Source organism: Macaca mulatta, chromosome 15 (assembly GCF_049350105.2).
Source record: "Macaca mulatta isolate MMU2019108-1 chromosome 15, T2T-MMU8v2.0, whole genome shotgun sequence".
NCBI classification, from domain to species: domain Eukaryota; kingdom Metazoa; phylum Chordata; class Mammalia; order Primates; family Cercopithecidae; genus Macaca; species Macaca mulatta.
The window spans coordinates 103,064,377-103,082,832 of record NC_133420.1 but is presented as its reverse complement, the minus strand read 5'-3'; the positions used below and the strand labels follow the sequence as shown (position 1 = coordinate 103,082,832).

Sequence of the window (18,456 nt, the reverse complement as noted above, 5' to 3'; positions counted from 1 at the left end):
TTAAAGGAGGTTGGGTGCAGTGGCTCATGTGTGTAATTCTAGCACTTTGGGAGACTGAGGCGGGCGGATCAGTTGAGGTCCGGAGTTCAAGAGCAGCTTGGCCAACATGGCAAAACCCTGTCTCTACTAAATATACAAAAATTAGCCGGGGGTGGTGGTGCACTCCTGTAATCCCAGCTACTCAGGAGGCTGAGGCACAAGAATCACTTGAACCTGGGAGGCAGAGGCTGCAGTGAGCCCAGACTGTGTCACTACACTCCAGCCTGGGCCACAGAGCAAGACTCCGTCTCAAAAAAAAAGAGGGAGAGGGGGAGGTTGAAGGGGAAAAAAAACCCCAGCTGTTCAAGTAAATTCAGGAAAGGCAGATCAGGTTTAAACAAAGTTTCTTTACCTCAGTAATTCTCAGAATTTTTTAATATTCCAAAGCACATTTAAGTTTTTCATTAGAGAATATCATATATAGCTTGTTTCCAAACTTACCTGTCAATGCAACATTTTTAAATTCAAAACATCTCGAAGGTTCGGAATGAGAAATGATAAATTGGGGACTTCTATCTAAGCTAGACAAATTAAAGTCATAAGACATGGTAGACCTTTACACCAAAACTGGAAAATAAAAGAATTTGCCAGGTCTAGATGCAAGTTGGTTGCTGGCAATGTTTTCCAGCTTTAAAGCAATATAATTCATGATTAATCAACAGAGACTAGGATGACAATGACTCCACAGGTAAGTCGCTCCTCTTGCAATAAGTATTACAGTGCTTTTGAAGTCTGCTTTTACCATCCCCAGCACAAAATTCAAATTATGTTCTTCATGTTTTTTGTCATCACAGTATCTACCAGAATACTGGGGCAAGTATCCAAAATGTGACTCACTGGTGGTGTTCTGCAATGCGTGCATCTGTGTGTCCACTGCGACAGGCACCAGTACATGTATCTGCAAATACACTCTGACTTGTGAATGAGAACTTAAAGTTTGTTGACTAAAAATGACATTTCTCGCTACGAAGGAGTTCTTACCTACACTGTGATTTTAGACTATCTCATTCTGCTCACTAAAAACTGGTGGAATAAAACAGAAAGAGCTGCCTTCCTTATGAGTTAGTGGAACCACAGAATACTATATTCCAGTACCTTCATTATAGAAATGAGTACACTGAAGCCCAGGATGATGGAGTAAGTTAAGATCACAAGGGTTCTTTGTGTTACCACAAAGGTGACCACCCAGGAAAGCAGACAGCTGTGTCCTGCTTTGCCTGGAGAGACTCTCTCAAGTTGCCCCAGTCTGTCCAACTTTAAATTTGACTCTGAACTCCTCACTGACTTGGATTCTAGGATTTCACTGGGAAGGTTACATCCTAGACACCAGCTAATTCTTTCTTCCTACCGCCAAAAGAGAAGCGTCTTAAGAGGCAGCAAAACAATTCAGCAATCTTTAGAAAAAACTGAAGCCAGCTCATCCCTTCAGGTCTTAAACACCACTTGGAACCAAAGCCCGCACCAGCCCAAGGGCACCCCATCCAACCTCACATCCGTCCTTGTCACCCAGTGTCACTTATCCTTCTCACAGATTCTCATCTCCATACTACCCAGGAATTCCTTCACCTTATCTTCTTCCCATCAAACATATCCCATTCATTTGGAAAACATTTACCAAACCCCTATTCTGTGCCAAGCACCCGGTTGGAAGCTGGAGATACCAAGATAGCATGTCTTCACTCAGGGAACTAACGGTCTGATGAGAGAGAATATAAAAAGATCATTCCTTTAAAGGGTGTTAAGTGGAGTACTAGAGGTAGAGAAGATTAAGACTAAGTTTTTCCCTCAAACACAGACCAGTAGAGTTAAGATGTTGAACATTGAGCCCTCAGCATTCCTCTCACCTGTTTCCTCCTTGCCATCCCTTCATGCATCACCTACCTTTTTCCCTGCATCCTTTTTCATCTTTGCCAACCTAACATTCACTCTTCTAGCAGGACTATTTTCTTAAAAAAAAAAAAAATGAAACCGGCTGGGCGCGGCGGTTCATGCCTGTAATCCCAGCACTTTAGGAGGCTGAAGTGAGTAGATCACTTGAGGTCAGGAGTTTGAGATCAGCCTAGTGAAACCCCGTCTCTACTAAAAATACAAAATTAGCCAGGCATGGTAGCGCATGCCTGTAATCCCAGCTACTTGGGAGGCTGAGGCAGGAGAATCGCTTAAACCCATGAGGCAGAGGTTGCGGTGGGCTGAGATCATGCCACTGCACTACAGCCTGGGCAACAAGAGTGAAACTGCATCTAAGAAAGAAAGAGAGAGAGAGAGAGAGAGAGAGAGAGAGAGAGAGAGACAGAAAGAAAGGAAGAAAGAAAGAAAGAAAGAAAGAAAGAAAGAAAGAAAGAAAGAAAGAAAGAAAGAAAGAAAGAAAGAGAAAGAAAGAGAGAGAGAAAGGAAGGAAGGAGGAAGGGAGGGAGGGAGGAAGGGAAGGAAGGAAGGAGAAAAGAAAAGAAAGAAAGGGAAAGAAAAGGAAAGGAAAGGAAGAAAGAAAGAAAAAGAAAGAAAGAAAGAAAGAAAGAAAGAAAGAAAGAAAGAAAGAAAGAAAGAAAGAAAGAAAAAGAAAAAGAGAAAGAAAAGGAAAGAAAAGGAAAGGAAAGAAACGAAAGAAAGAAATCAGCCTGTCTGGATCATAGCAGACAGAGAATAAATTTTTTTTAAATAAATGTCACTCCTGTGCTTAACACCATTCAGTAAATTCCTAACTCATACAGAGATGCTTGCAATATTTTTCCACTGATTTATCACTAAAGAGGAGGGAAATGAAAACAAATACACCCCTGAAGGTATTACTCTGTTAAATGTCCAAATCTAAGATGTGCATGCAGCTCAATAACACTTTATATTTGCAAAAACACATATGCTCACCTCCCAGATCAAATATAAGACGTTTTCATCAGCCTAGAAGGCTTTCTCATGCCCCTTCTCATGTCAGTCCTCCTGCTCAGAGATAACCACTACTCCATCTTTAATCACGACACACAAGTGTCACCTTTCTTGAACTTCATACATTCAATGGAATCATACAGTAAATACTGCTATTGACTTGAGTATTACTATTTTGTATCCAGGTAGCTTTGCTAGAGCATCTCAGATGAAAATGCCCACCCACAACTCCAAGACACCAGTGGCCACTTTCAGGGATCCATATTCCATATTGATTTCTTTGTTTTTACCAAAACCTATTTCCTACAGATATCAATTAGGAGGTGTCAGAAAAACAATTTTCACTAAAGGAAAGGAAAAACAGATAATATATACCACGAAAAATATCATCCTCATTAATACCTACGACTTTATATTTGTATGAACATTAATTATGTTTACTGATCGACTAATCAGATAATGTCACCTTCATTCAAGAAAATAAATTTTTAATAGTGGGACATTAGAGCCAAAGAAAAACTTGTAATGAAGACATTTAAACAAGAGGAAAATCTCAAGAAGGAATGGAAGCAAAAGTAGAATTAATTGAGGGGTTATTATGGTCTAGTCATGAATTTGAAGATGAATATGCCACACTGTAGCTCTAAATTGCTATTATCTTTCTGGAGAACTATTTTCCAATGTGTATCAAAAGGCTTATATAAAAGGGTTTTGTTTTGTTTTGAGATGGAGTTTCACTCTCATTGCCCAGGCTGTAGTGCAATGGCGTGACCTCAGCTCACCGCAACCCCTACCTCCCGGGTTCAAGCAGTTCTCCTGCCTCAGCCTCCTGAGTAGCTGGGATTACAGGCATGCACCACCACGCCCAGCTAATTTTTTATTTTTAGTAAAGATGGGGTTTCTCCATGTTGGTCAGGCTGGTCTCGAACTCCCGACCTCAGGTGACCCGCCTGCCTCAGCCTCCCAAAGTGCTGGGATTACAGGCGTGAGCCACTGCACCCGGCCAACTTATAGAAAAGGTTTATGTTTTTGTTCTGATAATTTCATTTCTATGAACTGACCCTAAAGAAAATTTGAAACACAAATAAAATTATAATAAAAGATCCCCAAACATGAGGGGATGATTAAATAAATTATAGTAACTCTATATGGTTGAATATTACAGGAGCTTTAAAAATATGTTCTTGGCCGGGAGCGGTGGCAGGAGAATCGCTTTAACCCAGGAGGCAGAGGTTGCGGTGAGCCGAGGTCGCACCATTGCACTCCAGCCTGGGCAACAAGAGCGAAACTCCGTCTCAGAAAAGAAAAATATTTAATGACAAAATAAGTACTCAAAATATGAAGTTAAGTTTTAAAAAGAACAGGCTACAAAGCTATAGCTATGGGGTGATATAAATTATGTAGGTATGTACGTATATTTGAGTATAGGTACTAACATGTATTAATACACACACATACACACACACACTCATTTACATTTCTCCACCCTTCGACTAAAAGTGAGTATTTGAGAACACCCTTTGTCAATAATGCATCTATTTCTTCATCTCTGCAACTTGCTAGGCAAAAGATAATGTTAATTGAGACTTTTCGCTATTAATAACCATTATTTTAAAAATCTTTGATTCAATGTTAATGAGGACATGGGGGGGAAGTATTCACACTCTGCTGGTGGGTGGAAAATTTTCTCTTTTTTTGAGACGGGGTTTTGCTCTTGCTTCCCCGGCTGGAGGGCAGTGACGCAATCTCGGCTCACTGCAACGTCTGCCTTCCGGTTTCAAGTGATTCTCCTGCCTCAGCCTCCCGAGTAGCTGGGATTACAGGCGCCGGTCACCACGCCGGCTAATTTTTTTGTATTTTTAGTAGAGAGGGGGTATCACCGTGTTAGCCAGGCTGGTCTTGAACTCCTGAGCTCGTGATCTGCCTGCCCCGGCCTCCCAAAGTGCTGGGATTACAGGCGTGAGCCACCGTGCCCGGCCAGTGAATGGCAAAATTTCTATAGCTACTTTCAGGGGCAATTTGATAGGCCTTGGGACAAGCAATCCCAATTTTCAGGATCCGTCTTAGAGAAACAATTTGCATATGTGCCCACGTCCATATACACACATTACAGCATTGTTCGTCATTTTTAAAAAGAGAATGTCTGTGCTCATCAACCAGGAAGTGGATAAATATGATGTATCCATACCAGAAAATATTATATAGCAATAAAAAATAATGAAAGTTTGAAAGACTGACATAGGAAGATTTTAAACACATTTTTGAATGAAATATAAGGGGGGAATAATACAAAGAGTATTATATTATTTTTCCAAAAGTAAAAGAGAAAGTATTACTATACATAATCCTATGTTATAAGTGTTATGATGAAAATGCACAGAAGAAAAAGTGCTCTTGAATAAACTTTAGGAAATGACTTAAAAAAAAAAAAAAAGATACCCAACACATTGATGATGTGGTTACATTTGGAGGAGACACTGGGTTTGACGGGAACATGGTCAAAGGGGATTTTAACATTCTTAATACTTTCATTTTTTTTCAAAAATAATGTATATTAATTTGGAACTATATATTAATTTGGAAATAAACTTTTTTTAAAATTCAAATTGCTTTCTGAATGCACTAAGTTCTGCTTTAAAGACTATATGGTATTTTTTAAAAAATCAAGACCAAGTATTTCACGTAATAAATAGATAGTATGCCCACAAGGTTGTCTATTTTTGAATTACCTAATATTTGCATAGTGAACTTAGGAATCTTTAGCCAAATTTACAGTTAGTTTAACTACTGACCAACTTAGTCTTATTATATTAATTTCATGAGTAAGGAAATTAAGTTCCAAACAGATCAGAGTGTTCAAGTGAAAAAATACTTGCATTACTCGGTCAATTTTTACTGTTTAAACCGTTTGGAATCTAGTGGATCAGAGTGTTGCTTTCCGTTGTAACAGACTTCATTACATCAGAAATCGTACTCGTACTCGTTTTCATCCTTTTAAGGAAGTTCAGACCCAGGAGAATTTCCATAATACCTTAATGAAAAAGATAGGTAGGTCATAAATAACTGAAATATTATACTTTACCCAATCTTACAATTTCTTCCCTTCATTTTAATAAGTATTAACTATCATTAACTATCACATGCTTTTCCCTCATAAATATGGTCTTTTGCAGTGAAAGTATTATTAATAATTCATAGTCCGGGCATGGTGGCTCACACCTGTAATCCCAGCACTTTGGGAGGCCACGGTGGGCAGATCACGAGGTCAGGAGATCAAGACCATCCTGGCCAACATGGTGAAACCCCGTCTCCACTAGAAATACAAAAATAAGCCGGGTGTTGTGGCACGCTCCTGTAATCCCCAGCTACTGGGAGGCTGAGGCAGGAGAATCGCTTGAACCTGGGAGGCCAAAGTTGCAGTGAGCCGTGATCACGCCATTGCACTCTAGTCTGGCAACAGAGTGAGAGTACATCTCAATAATAATAATAATAATTCATAAAGAAGCATGAATATGTGTATTTTCCTTTTGGCCAATAGTTAAAAGGATTTCTAACAGGATATTATTCTAGAAACACCATCTATTTCACTTCATATTTTTGTATAAAACCATTATAATTCTGAGGAAAAAGTGAGGAGAGAAGGTGATATTTGGTAATAAGATAACTTAAAATGTTCTGGAACTAGAAGTTTTATGACTTTCTTTTTTTTTTTTTTTCTAACAGTCTCACTCTGTCACCCAGGCTGGAACGCAGTGGCCTGATCTCAGCTCACTGCAACCTTCGCATCCTGGGTTCAAGCGATTCTTGTGCCTCAACCTCCCAAGTAGCTGGGATTACAGGCATCCACCACCACACCTGGCTAATTTTTGTATTTTTAGTAGAGACAGGGTTTCACCATGTTGGACAGGCTGGTCTTGAACCCCCTACCTCAGGCGATCCACCCACCTTGGCCTCCCAAAGGGTTGGGATTACAAGCGTGAGCCACTGCGCCCAGCCATATGGTGAATTTTTTATAAAGACAGGTACCTTATTTTTCCTCCTTCACAAAATAAACTTATTTATATTGTTTTAATGAAATTAATAAAACTTAACCAGTCCTTTCCCTTTTTAAAATAGCTAACATAAATGTGTAACTTTATTGCTTCCCCAGAAAAGATTTAACAGTGGGACGTGTCTTTCCTTTCATCTCCTTTTCGCCTTGGAAATCAGAATGAGAAGGATTGTCTTTGCTGGTGTGATCTTATTCTGCCTCTTAGGTGGTAAGTCGTTAGGAAAGCATAAGTTAAAAGAAAAGAAAATGATTAAGAAATTGTAGAATTGCCATATGACTAAGTGGAGAGTGACCTTAAATAAGGGAATCTGAAAAGTACTGCCGTAGAAGCCACCTTCTCTTGCTCTTTCCTCTAAACGTACTCTTGGTAACCACCTTCTGACTCTAACAGACTCTGCCTGCTAACCTCTGGGTTCAATCTCTGGGCGCTTATAACATGGCCTGAGTAAGCCCTCGATTAATAATAAGAGCTCACATTTATTGAGCACTTATAAATTCAGGTTCTGTTCTAAACATTTCATTAGTATTATTAATAATTCATTTAATTCTCATGCTCTTTTAAGTTAGGTGCTGTTATTTCTCATTTTATAGGTGAGAAAATTGAGCTGAGAGGTGGCGGACCACACATTGCTATTAATATCACTAAGCTAGAACTAACCAAACTGGTCCAGAAGCCCTTATAAGTGGGGCAAAGTAAGTGAATTAATCATAACAAAAGAAGTGTAGATAGGGGCCTGCTAGCACTTTCCCTTTTATAAGTGCTTTTTTCCACCAATTCTCACATTCCTCCATAGAGAGAGGAACCACATAAGGAGATAACAGGGAGTTTTCAAATTCCTTTTAGAGAATTCTTAAGGCCTTTCAAACTAGGTAGATGTTCACAATGGTAACAGACATGTGCAAGTGCCATTATGGGAATTCTCCCTCAATGAGGTGGTGAGATGGTAATGAACACAGATGCTCTACATGGCGCCCAGAAGTTAACAGAGCAGTCTCTTAGAGTGAGAGGGTGGCAGAGGAAGGAGGACGATAAGGTGGCTTCTACACCAGTGCTTTACAAATTTAACGTGCGTACGAGTCACCTGGGATCTTGTTAAAGTGAGTCTGATGCAGTAGGTCCGAGGTGAGGCCTGAGCTTCTGCATTTCCAACAAGCTCTCACGTGATGCTGATGCTGTTGTCTGGAGACCACACCAGTAGGAAGAATCTACAGGGCATCCCAGCAATAAATACAATTCCAATATGACTTATGATGGTTCCACACTTACAGTTTTTCAGCTTTACGATGGTGCAAAAGTGATATGCCTTCAATAGAAATCATACTTCGAGTGCCTATACAATCATTCCGCTTTTCACTTTCAGTACAGTATTCAATAAATTAAATGAGATATTCAACACTTTATTATAAAATAGGCTTCTTGTTCGATGATTTTGCCCAAGTGTGTACTAATTTAAGTGGCATGTTTAAGGTGGGCTGTGACATTTGGCAGGTTAGGTGTATTAAATGCATTTTTGACAAGATATTTTCAAGGCCGGGCACGGCGGCTCACGCCTGTAATCCCAGCACTTTGGGAGGCCAAGGCAGGCGGATCACGAGGTCAGGAGATCGAGACCATCCTGGCTAACACAATGAAACCCCATCTCTACTAAAAATACAAAAAAAAAAAAAAGAAAAAAAAAGAAAAAAAAAAAACCGGCATTGTGGCAGGCACCTGTAGTCCCAGCTACTCGGGAGGCTGAGGCAGGAGAATGGCATGAACCCGGGCGGCGGAGCTTGCAGTGAACCAAGATCACATCACTGCACTCCAGCCTGAGCGACAGTGCGAGACTCCGTCTCAAAAAAAAAAAAAAAAAAAAAAAAAGATATTTTCAAGTGTATCTGGACGTAACTCCATCATAAGGGGAGGAGCATGTGTATTGAGACTTGGAGACTTGATATCAAATACTGGGGTCACCAACTCACATTCATAAAGTTTCTGGCCACCTAATATAAATGAGGGAAGCCAGCTAGCTACACAAGAGGAAAAGCTCTTCTAAGGAAGGGCAGCTGGTATGCAGCTGCAGATGTTTGCTGCCACAGAGAAAGCAGAGCCCAAGATTGCCAAATCTCCTGATTCTTCAGGAGAAGCCAGAATCTCAGATTCTTAGGAGAACTCTCCCGATTTTTAAATGTTGACAACTAACACAATTTTTGAAAACTCTATGCAAGTTAAACACACCACATCTGGAACACAAGTCTCTGGCCTCTGCTTCCCACACTACCCTCATTACTAAATACAGTGCACCATAGAGTTCTGATTACCCCTTGCAGAGAGGGCAGCAAGAAATTCAAATTGTACAGCTTAGGTCTCTGCTGCATTTGAAGTCCTCATACTGTTCTCCTATAAAGAATGTGGAAGGAAGCATATGTATAGATGAAAAATCATAAGAAAACATCTTGTGTCTTGGGTGTCATGAGAAAATAATTCAGGGGTTGCATTAATTTTGCTGGACACAAGAAAGAGGTATGGGCAAAAGAAGAAAATTCAGCATAAAGAGAAATTTTGTTGTTGGTACTTACCTGGTTTGCAGGACTGCCCATGAAGTAAGGGGTGGTTATTTTAAAGGATCACATCATCATGATTTATAAGTTTAAATATATGTATATATGAATTATAGGCCGGGTGCAGTGGCTTATGTCTGTAATCTCAACACTTTGGGAGGGCCAAGGGGAGTGGATCACCTGAGGTCAGGAGTTCAAGACCAGCCTGGCCAACATGGTGAAACCCCATCTCTACTAAAAAATACAAAAATTAGCCAGGAATGGTGGCATGCGCCTGTAATCCTGGCTACTCAGGAGGCTGGGACAGGAGAATCTCTTGAACCCATGAGGCAGAGGTTTCAGAGAGCAGAAATTGCGCCACTGTAGTCCAGCCTGGGCAACAGAGTGAGGCTCCATCTCCTCCCCACCACCCCCTCAACATACATATACACACACACATACACATATATATGAATTACAGTATGCATTTAAATAATTATGTATATAATAGATCTTTGTCAGCTAATAAAGTAATAAAGAGAATAGCACACTTCAGAATTAAACACTTAAGGAAATATTCATTTTACATTTAACCTGAAGCATTAAACTTAGTTGCCAAATTGGAATATATTATGTAGTAGATATGTTAATAAAATCAACAGTAAATGTTCAAACCAAAAGAGACTGGAAGAAAGAAAATGGGATCCAGGAACATATTTGTAAGTAAACAGAAAACTGAACAATGACAGCAAAAAGGCCTAGAAGTTAAGGCATCATCTTCAGCCATAGTGAAGCATGTCAGGGTCAAGGTTTCAGGAAGGAGAAGGCTATGGTTGTTGGGTGTGGAATCAGAAAGAGAGACCGTCTGAGAGGAGGAGAGAGAAACTGCAACAGATCTCACCAAGGAAAACAGTCCAGGGGCCTTGGGCAAGAAGGACACTGATCCGATATCATATGAGCTCTCCGCCTCAGGGGGCCTCTTGCACCAAAAGTCTGAGTAACGTGATGAGTATCTAAGGGCAAGTTTTGAGATTGAGTGATCATAAATTCAGGAGGAAAACTTACTCCAGGATGACCTGAAGAAACAGCAAGCCTAGTATTCCAGGCAGGCAATTGATCCTGATCCAAGAAGAGCCAAGACCTCCAGTATGAAGAGGGTGACCAGAAAGTTTGGGATATGCAAAAGGTAGGGAGCTCCAAGGAGGTAGTGTGCTTGCTGAGAATAGGGACTTAGATTCCAACAGACTATTTTTCACTCTCTCTCCCACTTACCCAAGGTATTAAAGCCTAAGTTTTCTTTTATGTGAAATGCAGACATCTATAATACCTACCTGAAATGTATACTTTGGGAAATAATTGGGCTTATGAATGTAAATGGCTTAGTAGAGTCCTTGTTATGTATAAGCTCCATTCTTTAAAAATGTTTATTGATTGGCCAGGCGCAGTGGCTCATGCCTGTAATCCCAGCACTTTGGGAGGCCGAGGCAGGTGGATCAGATCTGAGGTCGGGAGTTCAAGACCAGCCTGACCAACGTGGAGAAACGCCATCTCTACTAAAAATACAAAATTAGCTGGGCATGGTGGTGCATGCCTGTAATCCTAGCTACTCGGGAGGCTGAGGCAGGAGAATTGTTTGAACCCGGGAGGCACAGGTTGCGGTGAGCCAAGATCATGCCATTGTACTCCAGCCTGGGCAACAAGAGCAAAACTCTGTTTCAAAAAAAAAGGCCGGGCGCGGTGGCTCAAGCCTGTAATCCCAGCACTTTGGGAGGCCGAGACGGGTGGATCACAAGGTCAGGAGATCGAGACCATCCTAGATAACACAGTGAAACCCCGTCTCTACTAAAAAAATACAGAAAACTAGCCAGGTGAGGTGGCAGGCGCCTGTAGTCCCAGCTACTTGGGAGGCTGAGGCAGGAGAATGGCGTGAACTCGGGAGGCGGAGCTTGCAGTGAGCTGAGATCCGGCCACTGCACTCCAGCCTGGGCGACAGAGCAAGACTCCGTCTCAAAAAAAAAAAAAAATGTTGATTGATCATTGATTTTGAATGGAAAGTCTGTCATGCTTAGTGGCAGAACCAATGTGAAATTTCCCAAATGTCTTTACATCTAAAGGTTGAGCCTGGGGAAAATCATCAACAAAGGTTAATTAGCCTCATCAGCCAGACTGTTTTCTATTAAAAATGTTCTCCTCTATCTCCCAACATGGCAGAGGGAGATATAAAACACATTGCAGAAAACATCTGGTAAATCCTTCTTTGGGGCCATCAGTGAACAGGAGTGACATGGCAGTGGTCATTATATAGTGGAAGATGGAAACTGTGAGCACTCAGAGAAATTCTGGCTCAATTTCAAAAGAATCTTTTAACAATCTGAGCTGTTTTTAATGGTGATCAGTTCTCTATCACTGGCCAAAGCTCCCTGCTTCTGAAAGAAAGATCCCTAAGGCCAGGCGCAATGGCTCTCGCTTGTAATCCTAACACTTTAGGAGGCTGAGGTGGGTGGATTGCCTGAGCTCAGGAGTTCGAGACCAGCCTGGGCAACACAGTGAGACCCCATTTCTACTAAAATACAAAAAATTAGCTGGGTGTGGTGGCAGGTGCCTGTAGTCCCAGCTACTTGGGAGGCTGAGGCAGGAGAATTGCTTGAACAGAGGTTGCAGTGAGACGAACGAGATCGCACCACTGCACTCCAGCCTGGGCAAAAGAGCGAGACTCTGTCTCTAAAAAAAAGAAAGATCCCTGAATTGGAAGAATCATAGATTCACAAGCATTGGTCTAGATGTTGAGAGCTAAATCATAGCCCCTCAGCTATTTCTCCATATCTAAAATACAAATTATCAAGCCCCACCTTTCATAGATTCTAATTCAGGTTTTGGGGGGCTCTGGGAATCTGTGTGTTTATTTAATCTGCTTAAATAAATCTGATGCACAGTAGCATTTGGAAAACAATCTTCTAGATAATGTCTTCCAACCTTATCAATATTGACCAGTTCAAGAATCTCTGGGCTATTTCTGCATAAACAAGATGAATAACATTTTCGAGCCACTGAGTTTGAGTGTGGAAGATAACCAATATGTAAACATTAATGAAGCAATAAATATTCATGAAGAACTGACTACATATAATGTGCTACCTTAGGCACTGAAATTAAGCCCTAACAGTGAATATGTAGCTGAAATTAAATTTTCTGGTAAAATAAATTTGGTGTGATTTAATTAAGCACTGAGGAACTGAATGAATTTTAACCAGCTGAGTTGTTTAGACCACATGGGCTCCTGTCTGATTACTACAGTTCAAGGTGCTTCCAATTCATAAATATAGTATATGCTTCGAAATTTCCCTCATTAAATTCTCAAAATAAAAAATAATTTTAGCCTGGTGTGGTGGCTCACACCTGTAACCCCAGCACTTTGGGAGTCCGAGGCGGGTAGATCACCTGAGGTAGGAGTTTGAGACCAGCCTGACCAATATGGTGAAACCCCGTCTCTACTAAAAATACAAAAAATTAGCTGGGCGTGGTGGCACGCGCCTGTAATCCCAGCTACTCGGGAGGTTGAGGCAGGAGAATCGCTTGAACCCGGGAGGTGGAGGTTGCAGTGAGCCGAGATCACGCCATTGCTCTCTAGCCTGGGCAACAAGAGTGAAATTCCATCTCAAAAATAATAATAATGATAATTTACGTAAGGTTTTAGAATTTTTAAAGTATTGCTTACTTCCTGGGGCACAATGGCCCACACCTGTAATCCCAGCACTTTGGAAGGCTGAAGCAGAGGGACCAGCCTGGGCAACATAGCAAAACCCCGTCTCCCCACTAAACATACAAAAAGCTGGACACGGTGGGTGTGTGCCTGTAGTCTCAGTTACCTGAGAGGCTTAAGTGGGAGGATCACTCACTTGAGCCCGGGAAGCAGAGGTTGCAGTGAGCCGAGATTGCGCTACTGCACTCCAGCCTGGGTAACAGGAGTACAACCCTGTCTCAAAAAAAAAAAAAAAAAAAAATATATATATATATATATATGTATACACACACACATATATAAAGTCAGAAATCATTACTTTATTGTTTTGATTTCTCTTCCTTCCTCTTTTTCTCTCTCATATCTATCACTACTTTCTCCTTATTTTTCTGCCCCTATACTTGGAGATGTTGGAGGTGTGATTTGCAGAGCATGCAATCTTGCAATCCCCTTCCATGGATGTCTTTTAGACTTGGGAACCTGCCAGGCAAAACCTGCTCAGTACTGTAAAAAAGTGGTCCACATTAAAGGTAAGTTTTGACACTTTAAAAATTTTAATTAAAATAAGTACAGGGAAAATGCTTATCACAACAAACTTTCATATGCCAGATGCTACACTAAGGTCTTTACCAGGGCTACATTACACCAACAAAACAATGAAAAGAGCTGGATGGATCTTGTCACTATCCCCATTTTAAAGATGAGAAATATCAGACATGAACGATTAAGTAATTTGCACGGTTACACAGCTAATGAGTCTTATAGACAAGATTCAAATGTGAGTACTTTGACTCCAGAGCACACATTCCTAATAATCTACATACTGTCTCATTCACACCACTCACGTCCTCACAAAAAAGTAATACACAATTTTCAGAGCCCTTCTAAACTTGGGCCCTGTGCACCAGTTGCATGCCCATGAAGCTGGCCTTCTCTAAAACATAAAAATCCAAATGATGAAACATCAGAAGAAAATACTGGGAAAGATTTTAAGTTTGAAAGAAAGGAGGTTAGCTAGGAATGGTAGCGCACACCTGTAGCAGTCCCAGCTACCGGGGAGGCTAGGTGGGAGGATCACCTGAGCCCAGGACTTTGAGGCCACAGTGAGCTGTGATCACGCCACAGAACTGTAGCCTGAACAATGGAGTGAGACTATGTCCTGAAAAAAAAAAAAAAAAAAAGAGAGAGAGAGAAAGAAAGAAAGAAAGGAAGAGAAAGAAAGAAAGAAAGAGGAAGGAAGAGAAAGAGAGAAAGAGGAAGGAAGGAAGGAAGGAAGGAAGGAAGGAAAGAAGGAAGGAAGGAAGGGAGGGGGGAGTGAAGGAGGGAGGGAGGGAGGGGGGAGGGAGGGAGGGAGCGGGGAGGGAGGGAGGGAGGGAGGCTCTTTAACATCCAAAATCCAGACCCGGCACAGTGACTCATGCCTATAATCCTAGCACTTTAGAAGGCAGAGGTGGGTGGACTGCTTGACCTCAGGAGTTCAAGACCAACCTGGGCAACATGGAGAAGCCTTGTCTCTACAAAAAAAAAAAAAAAATTAGTCGGGCATGGTGGCTCGCACCTGTTTTCCCGGTAACTCAGCATGGAGGCTGAGGCAGGAAACTTGCTTGAGCCCAGGAGGCAGAGGTTACAGTGAGCCAAGATTGAACCACTGCACTCCAGCCTGGGTGACAGAGTAAGACACTGTCAAAAAAAGAAAAAAAAAATCCTAAACCCCAAAGTTGTAAAGGAAATAATGAATACATTTGAATATATGAAGATTTTAACATTTATAAAATGTGTGATAATTCCAAAATGTAAAAGATAAGGAATTAACTGGGTAAACATATAAGAAATATAGATAACAGGGAAAAAAATTAATATTTATCCAGAATAAAAAACTTCAAAAACAATTTTAAAAAGCCCAACAATCAAGAGTAAATACCTTATTAAAGGAAGTATGAAGGCAATTCCCATAAGAATAAATATAAGTAACCTACAAATATAAAAGCCTGCTCAACCTTGTTAGTAAAAATCAAGGAAATGCAAATTATGAAAACAATATAATATTTTTAACCCATCAGATTGGTAAAAGATATGAAAGTTTTATTATATCAGGAGTTAGTGACAGTATGGGAAATGGGAATGCTCATGCATTTTCAATGACAGCTTAGATTGGTTCAGCATCTTTTTAGACAATTTGTGAATTTCCATTAACATTTTAAATAAACACAGCCTTCGATAAAGCAATTCTATTTCTTGGTATCTACTGCAGAAAAATATTTATATTTAACACATGTATCAAGGTTATCATTGCAGCATTACGTTTAATAGTAAAGTAATATAAATGACCTAAACGGTGTAGGCGCGGTGGCTCATGCCTGTAATCCCAGCACTTTGGGAGGCCGAGGCAGGCACATCACCTGAAGTGGGGAGTTTGAGACCAGTCTGACCAACATGGAGAAATCCCATCTCTACTAAAAATACAAAATTAGCCAGGTGTGGTGGCTGTAATCCCAGCTACCCGGGGAGCTTAGGCAGGAGAATCGCTTGAACACGGGAGGCGGAGGTTGCGGTGAGCCAAGATGGTGCCATTGCACTCCAGCCTGGGCAACAAAAGAGAACGCCATCTGAAAAAAAAAAAAAAAAGAAAAAGAAAGAAATGACCTAAATGTTCATCTATAGGGAACTATTCATTAAACTGTGTTATATGCAGGCCTTTGAGTGCTATGCAACACTCAGAATGAACTAGATCCCTTTGTTAACATGGAAGAATCTCTAACACATATTGAGTGGGAAAAAATTCAGTTGCCAATAAGTACGGTCAGTATACCACCGATGAATAAAAATCCACAAAACAATTTTTCTGTGGAATTGGAAGGAAAGAACAAAAATTAGAGGCGATCAAAGTTAGTTTGGAGAGAGGATAAGAGTCATGGGTCACATCGCAAGGTGTTTTGGTATTAAGAGGGTTACTTGAGTTCTGTTCAGTCTTTCTAGTCTAGGTCCCCTCTCTAAGGTCAGTTCTCCTGTCTGCTAGTCACAGCCCGTTCTTCATGGAATGGGAAAGATATCCAGACCCCCTGGGCCCATGAGATGTTGGCTCTTCTCTTCCTGAATGTGGCCAGAGTCATCTAGCCAGACGGACACCAGAATTAGGATTAAAATACTCTATGTATAAGAAAGAGCCTGGAAGCTTATTCAACAAAATATTAACAATAGTTCTTTTTTTTTTTTTTTTTTTTTTTTTTTGAGACGGAGTCTCGCTCTGTCGCCCAGGCTGGAGTGCAGTGGCGCGATCTCAGCTCACTGCAAGCTCCGCCTCCCGGGTTCACGCCATTCTCCTGCCTCAGCCTCCCGAGTAGCTGGGACTACAGGCGCTGCCACCACGCCCGGCTAGTTTTTTGTATTTTTAGTAGAGACGGGGTTTCACCGTGTTAGCCAGGATGGTCTCGATCTCCTGACCTCGTGATCCGCCCGCCTCGGCCTCCCAAAGTGCTGGGATTACAGGCGTGAGCCACCGCGCCCGGCCTAACAATAGTTCTTGATGGGTCGAAGGCCTGGAATGACTACAATGTTGGGAAGAGCAGTTTCCTCATTTGGGAATTTTGCCATTTACACTGATGCAAAACAAACAACTGAACTTCATGCTTTTGATAGTTTTATCAATAGGGTTTCTCAACTTTTGCACTATTGACATTTTGGGCAGGTGAATTCTTTGCAGTGGTACTGTAGGATGCACAGCAGCATCGTAGCTTCTACCCACTAGATGCCAAGAGCACCTGCGACCCCACCCTGCTGCCCCTACCAGTTCTGATAATAACAATGTCTCTGGGTATTACCTGATGTCCTGGGAAAGGGAGAGCAAAATCATCCCCAGCTGAGAAACCACTGTTTTGTCCAAGTTTCCAATCATCACGTTTTGCTTTGGGGAATTGCTCCTTTTGTCCTCCTACCTACAACTGAAGCTGGGGTGGTAGACTTACAGGATGTTACTGTCACTTATTTTGTACTTGTGTGCATTTTTTGTATTTTCTACAGTGAACATGCATTACTTCTTTAATCGGGGAAGGAATTAAGTGAGGTTATACATACGCCTCCATTTCTGAGAGGCACTTAACACATCTAAAGGATGCTTCTGTACATTCAGCCCTTTGAAAAACTCAACGACCTGGGTAAAACTGAGGGATGATCATCAGGAAGCTTCAAAACAGCTAGCACTTCAGAAATTCTACATAGTCAATGGCAATTGCATGGCTTTTATAATCTGAATTTGAGAGCTTTTTTGTTTTACGGTTTCAAAGCTTGTGTATGCAATGTACCCAACTACAATAGTCTGGAGCTCTTAAAGGTAAAATAATGAAATGAACCATTCTTAATGGTGGACATGCTAGATTCGTATCTTGATAAAACTAAAGTTTTTGCTTAGTATTCTTTTTAACCTAATAGTTATCTGCAGCATCTGAGGCCACATAGGTTGCACCTCCCAAGAAATTTCCTTACCTCTTTTCTTTCTGTCAGGTGGCATTGAATGGTATTCAGTTAAAGGCTGCACAAAGAACATAACAGAGTGCTTCAAGAGAACTATCAAACGGCGTGAACTTGTATCTACTCACTGCTGCCGTCGTCCTTTGTGTAATTTCTGAGTCAGTGGCCCATATCTAAAATGCTTGGCAGATCAATCAGTCTCGAAGCCTGACCTGGCTATCACAAAATGATGGCTACTGTCAATTAGCCCGCTTCAGAAACCTCAGACCCTTGTAGATGGAAGGAATTTTGGTCTGAAATTGACTTTGGTTTTCAGTATTCCCGATGCCTCCCCCACCACCTCCAACTCATCTGAGAAATATCCCTTTCAACACCATTTCTCTCCTCTCCTCCTTCTGCTTAATTTACCTTTCTACCACAAGGCTACAAAGAAGTGAAAATGTTAATGATTCTCCAAGTCAAACTATGCACACGTCACCTCTAACTACTTTTATTTCCTCATATAAAATCCTACAAAATATGGTTACAAATGTTTCACAACACGGCAAGTGACCTGAGAATATTCATTTGGTTTCCAAAGCAAACTGCCTTGCTCCTTTGGGGTGGTTTATGGTATAGAAGAAACTGATTTAACATATACTATAGGAAAAAAAAAAATAAGCCATAAATCAGCAAACCAGGCCTCTGAGGAAAGTATGAACCCAAACAGGAAAGGGCTGAGGCAGGTTACGGTAGGGCTGGCCCTTATTTCTTCCATCTCCCT

General features: G+C 41.1%; 1 protein-coding gene across 1 annotated transcript; it reads left to right on the top strand.

Annotated features, from left to right (window-relative positions):
* The first annotated feature begins 715 nt into the window (after nucleotides 1-715).
* On the top strand, nucleotides 716-18,094 carry C15H9orf57 (chromosome 15 C9orf57 homolog). The gene is made up of 5 exons (XM_077966421.1): nucleotides 716-727; nucleotides 834-933; nucleotides 5,839-5,967; nucleotides 13,637-13,759; nucleotides 17,727-18,094. Exons 1-5 carry the CDS (start codon nucleotides 716-718, stop codon nucleotides 17,849-17,851), a joined length of 489 nt encoding a protein of 162 aa, XP_077822547.1. The 3' UTR covers nucleotides 17,852-18,094.
* Nucleotides 18,095-18,456: the final 362 nt, after the last annotated feature.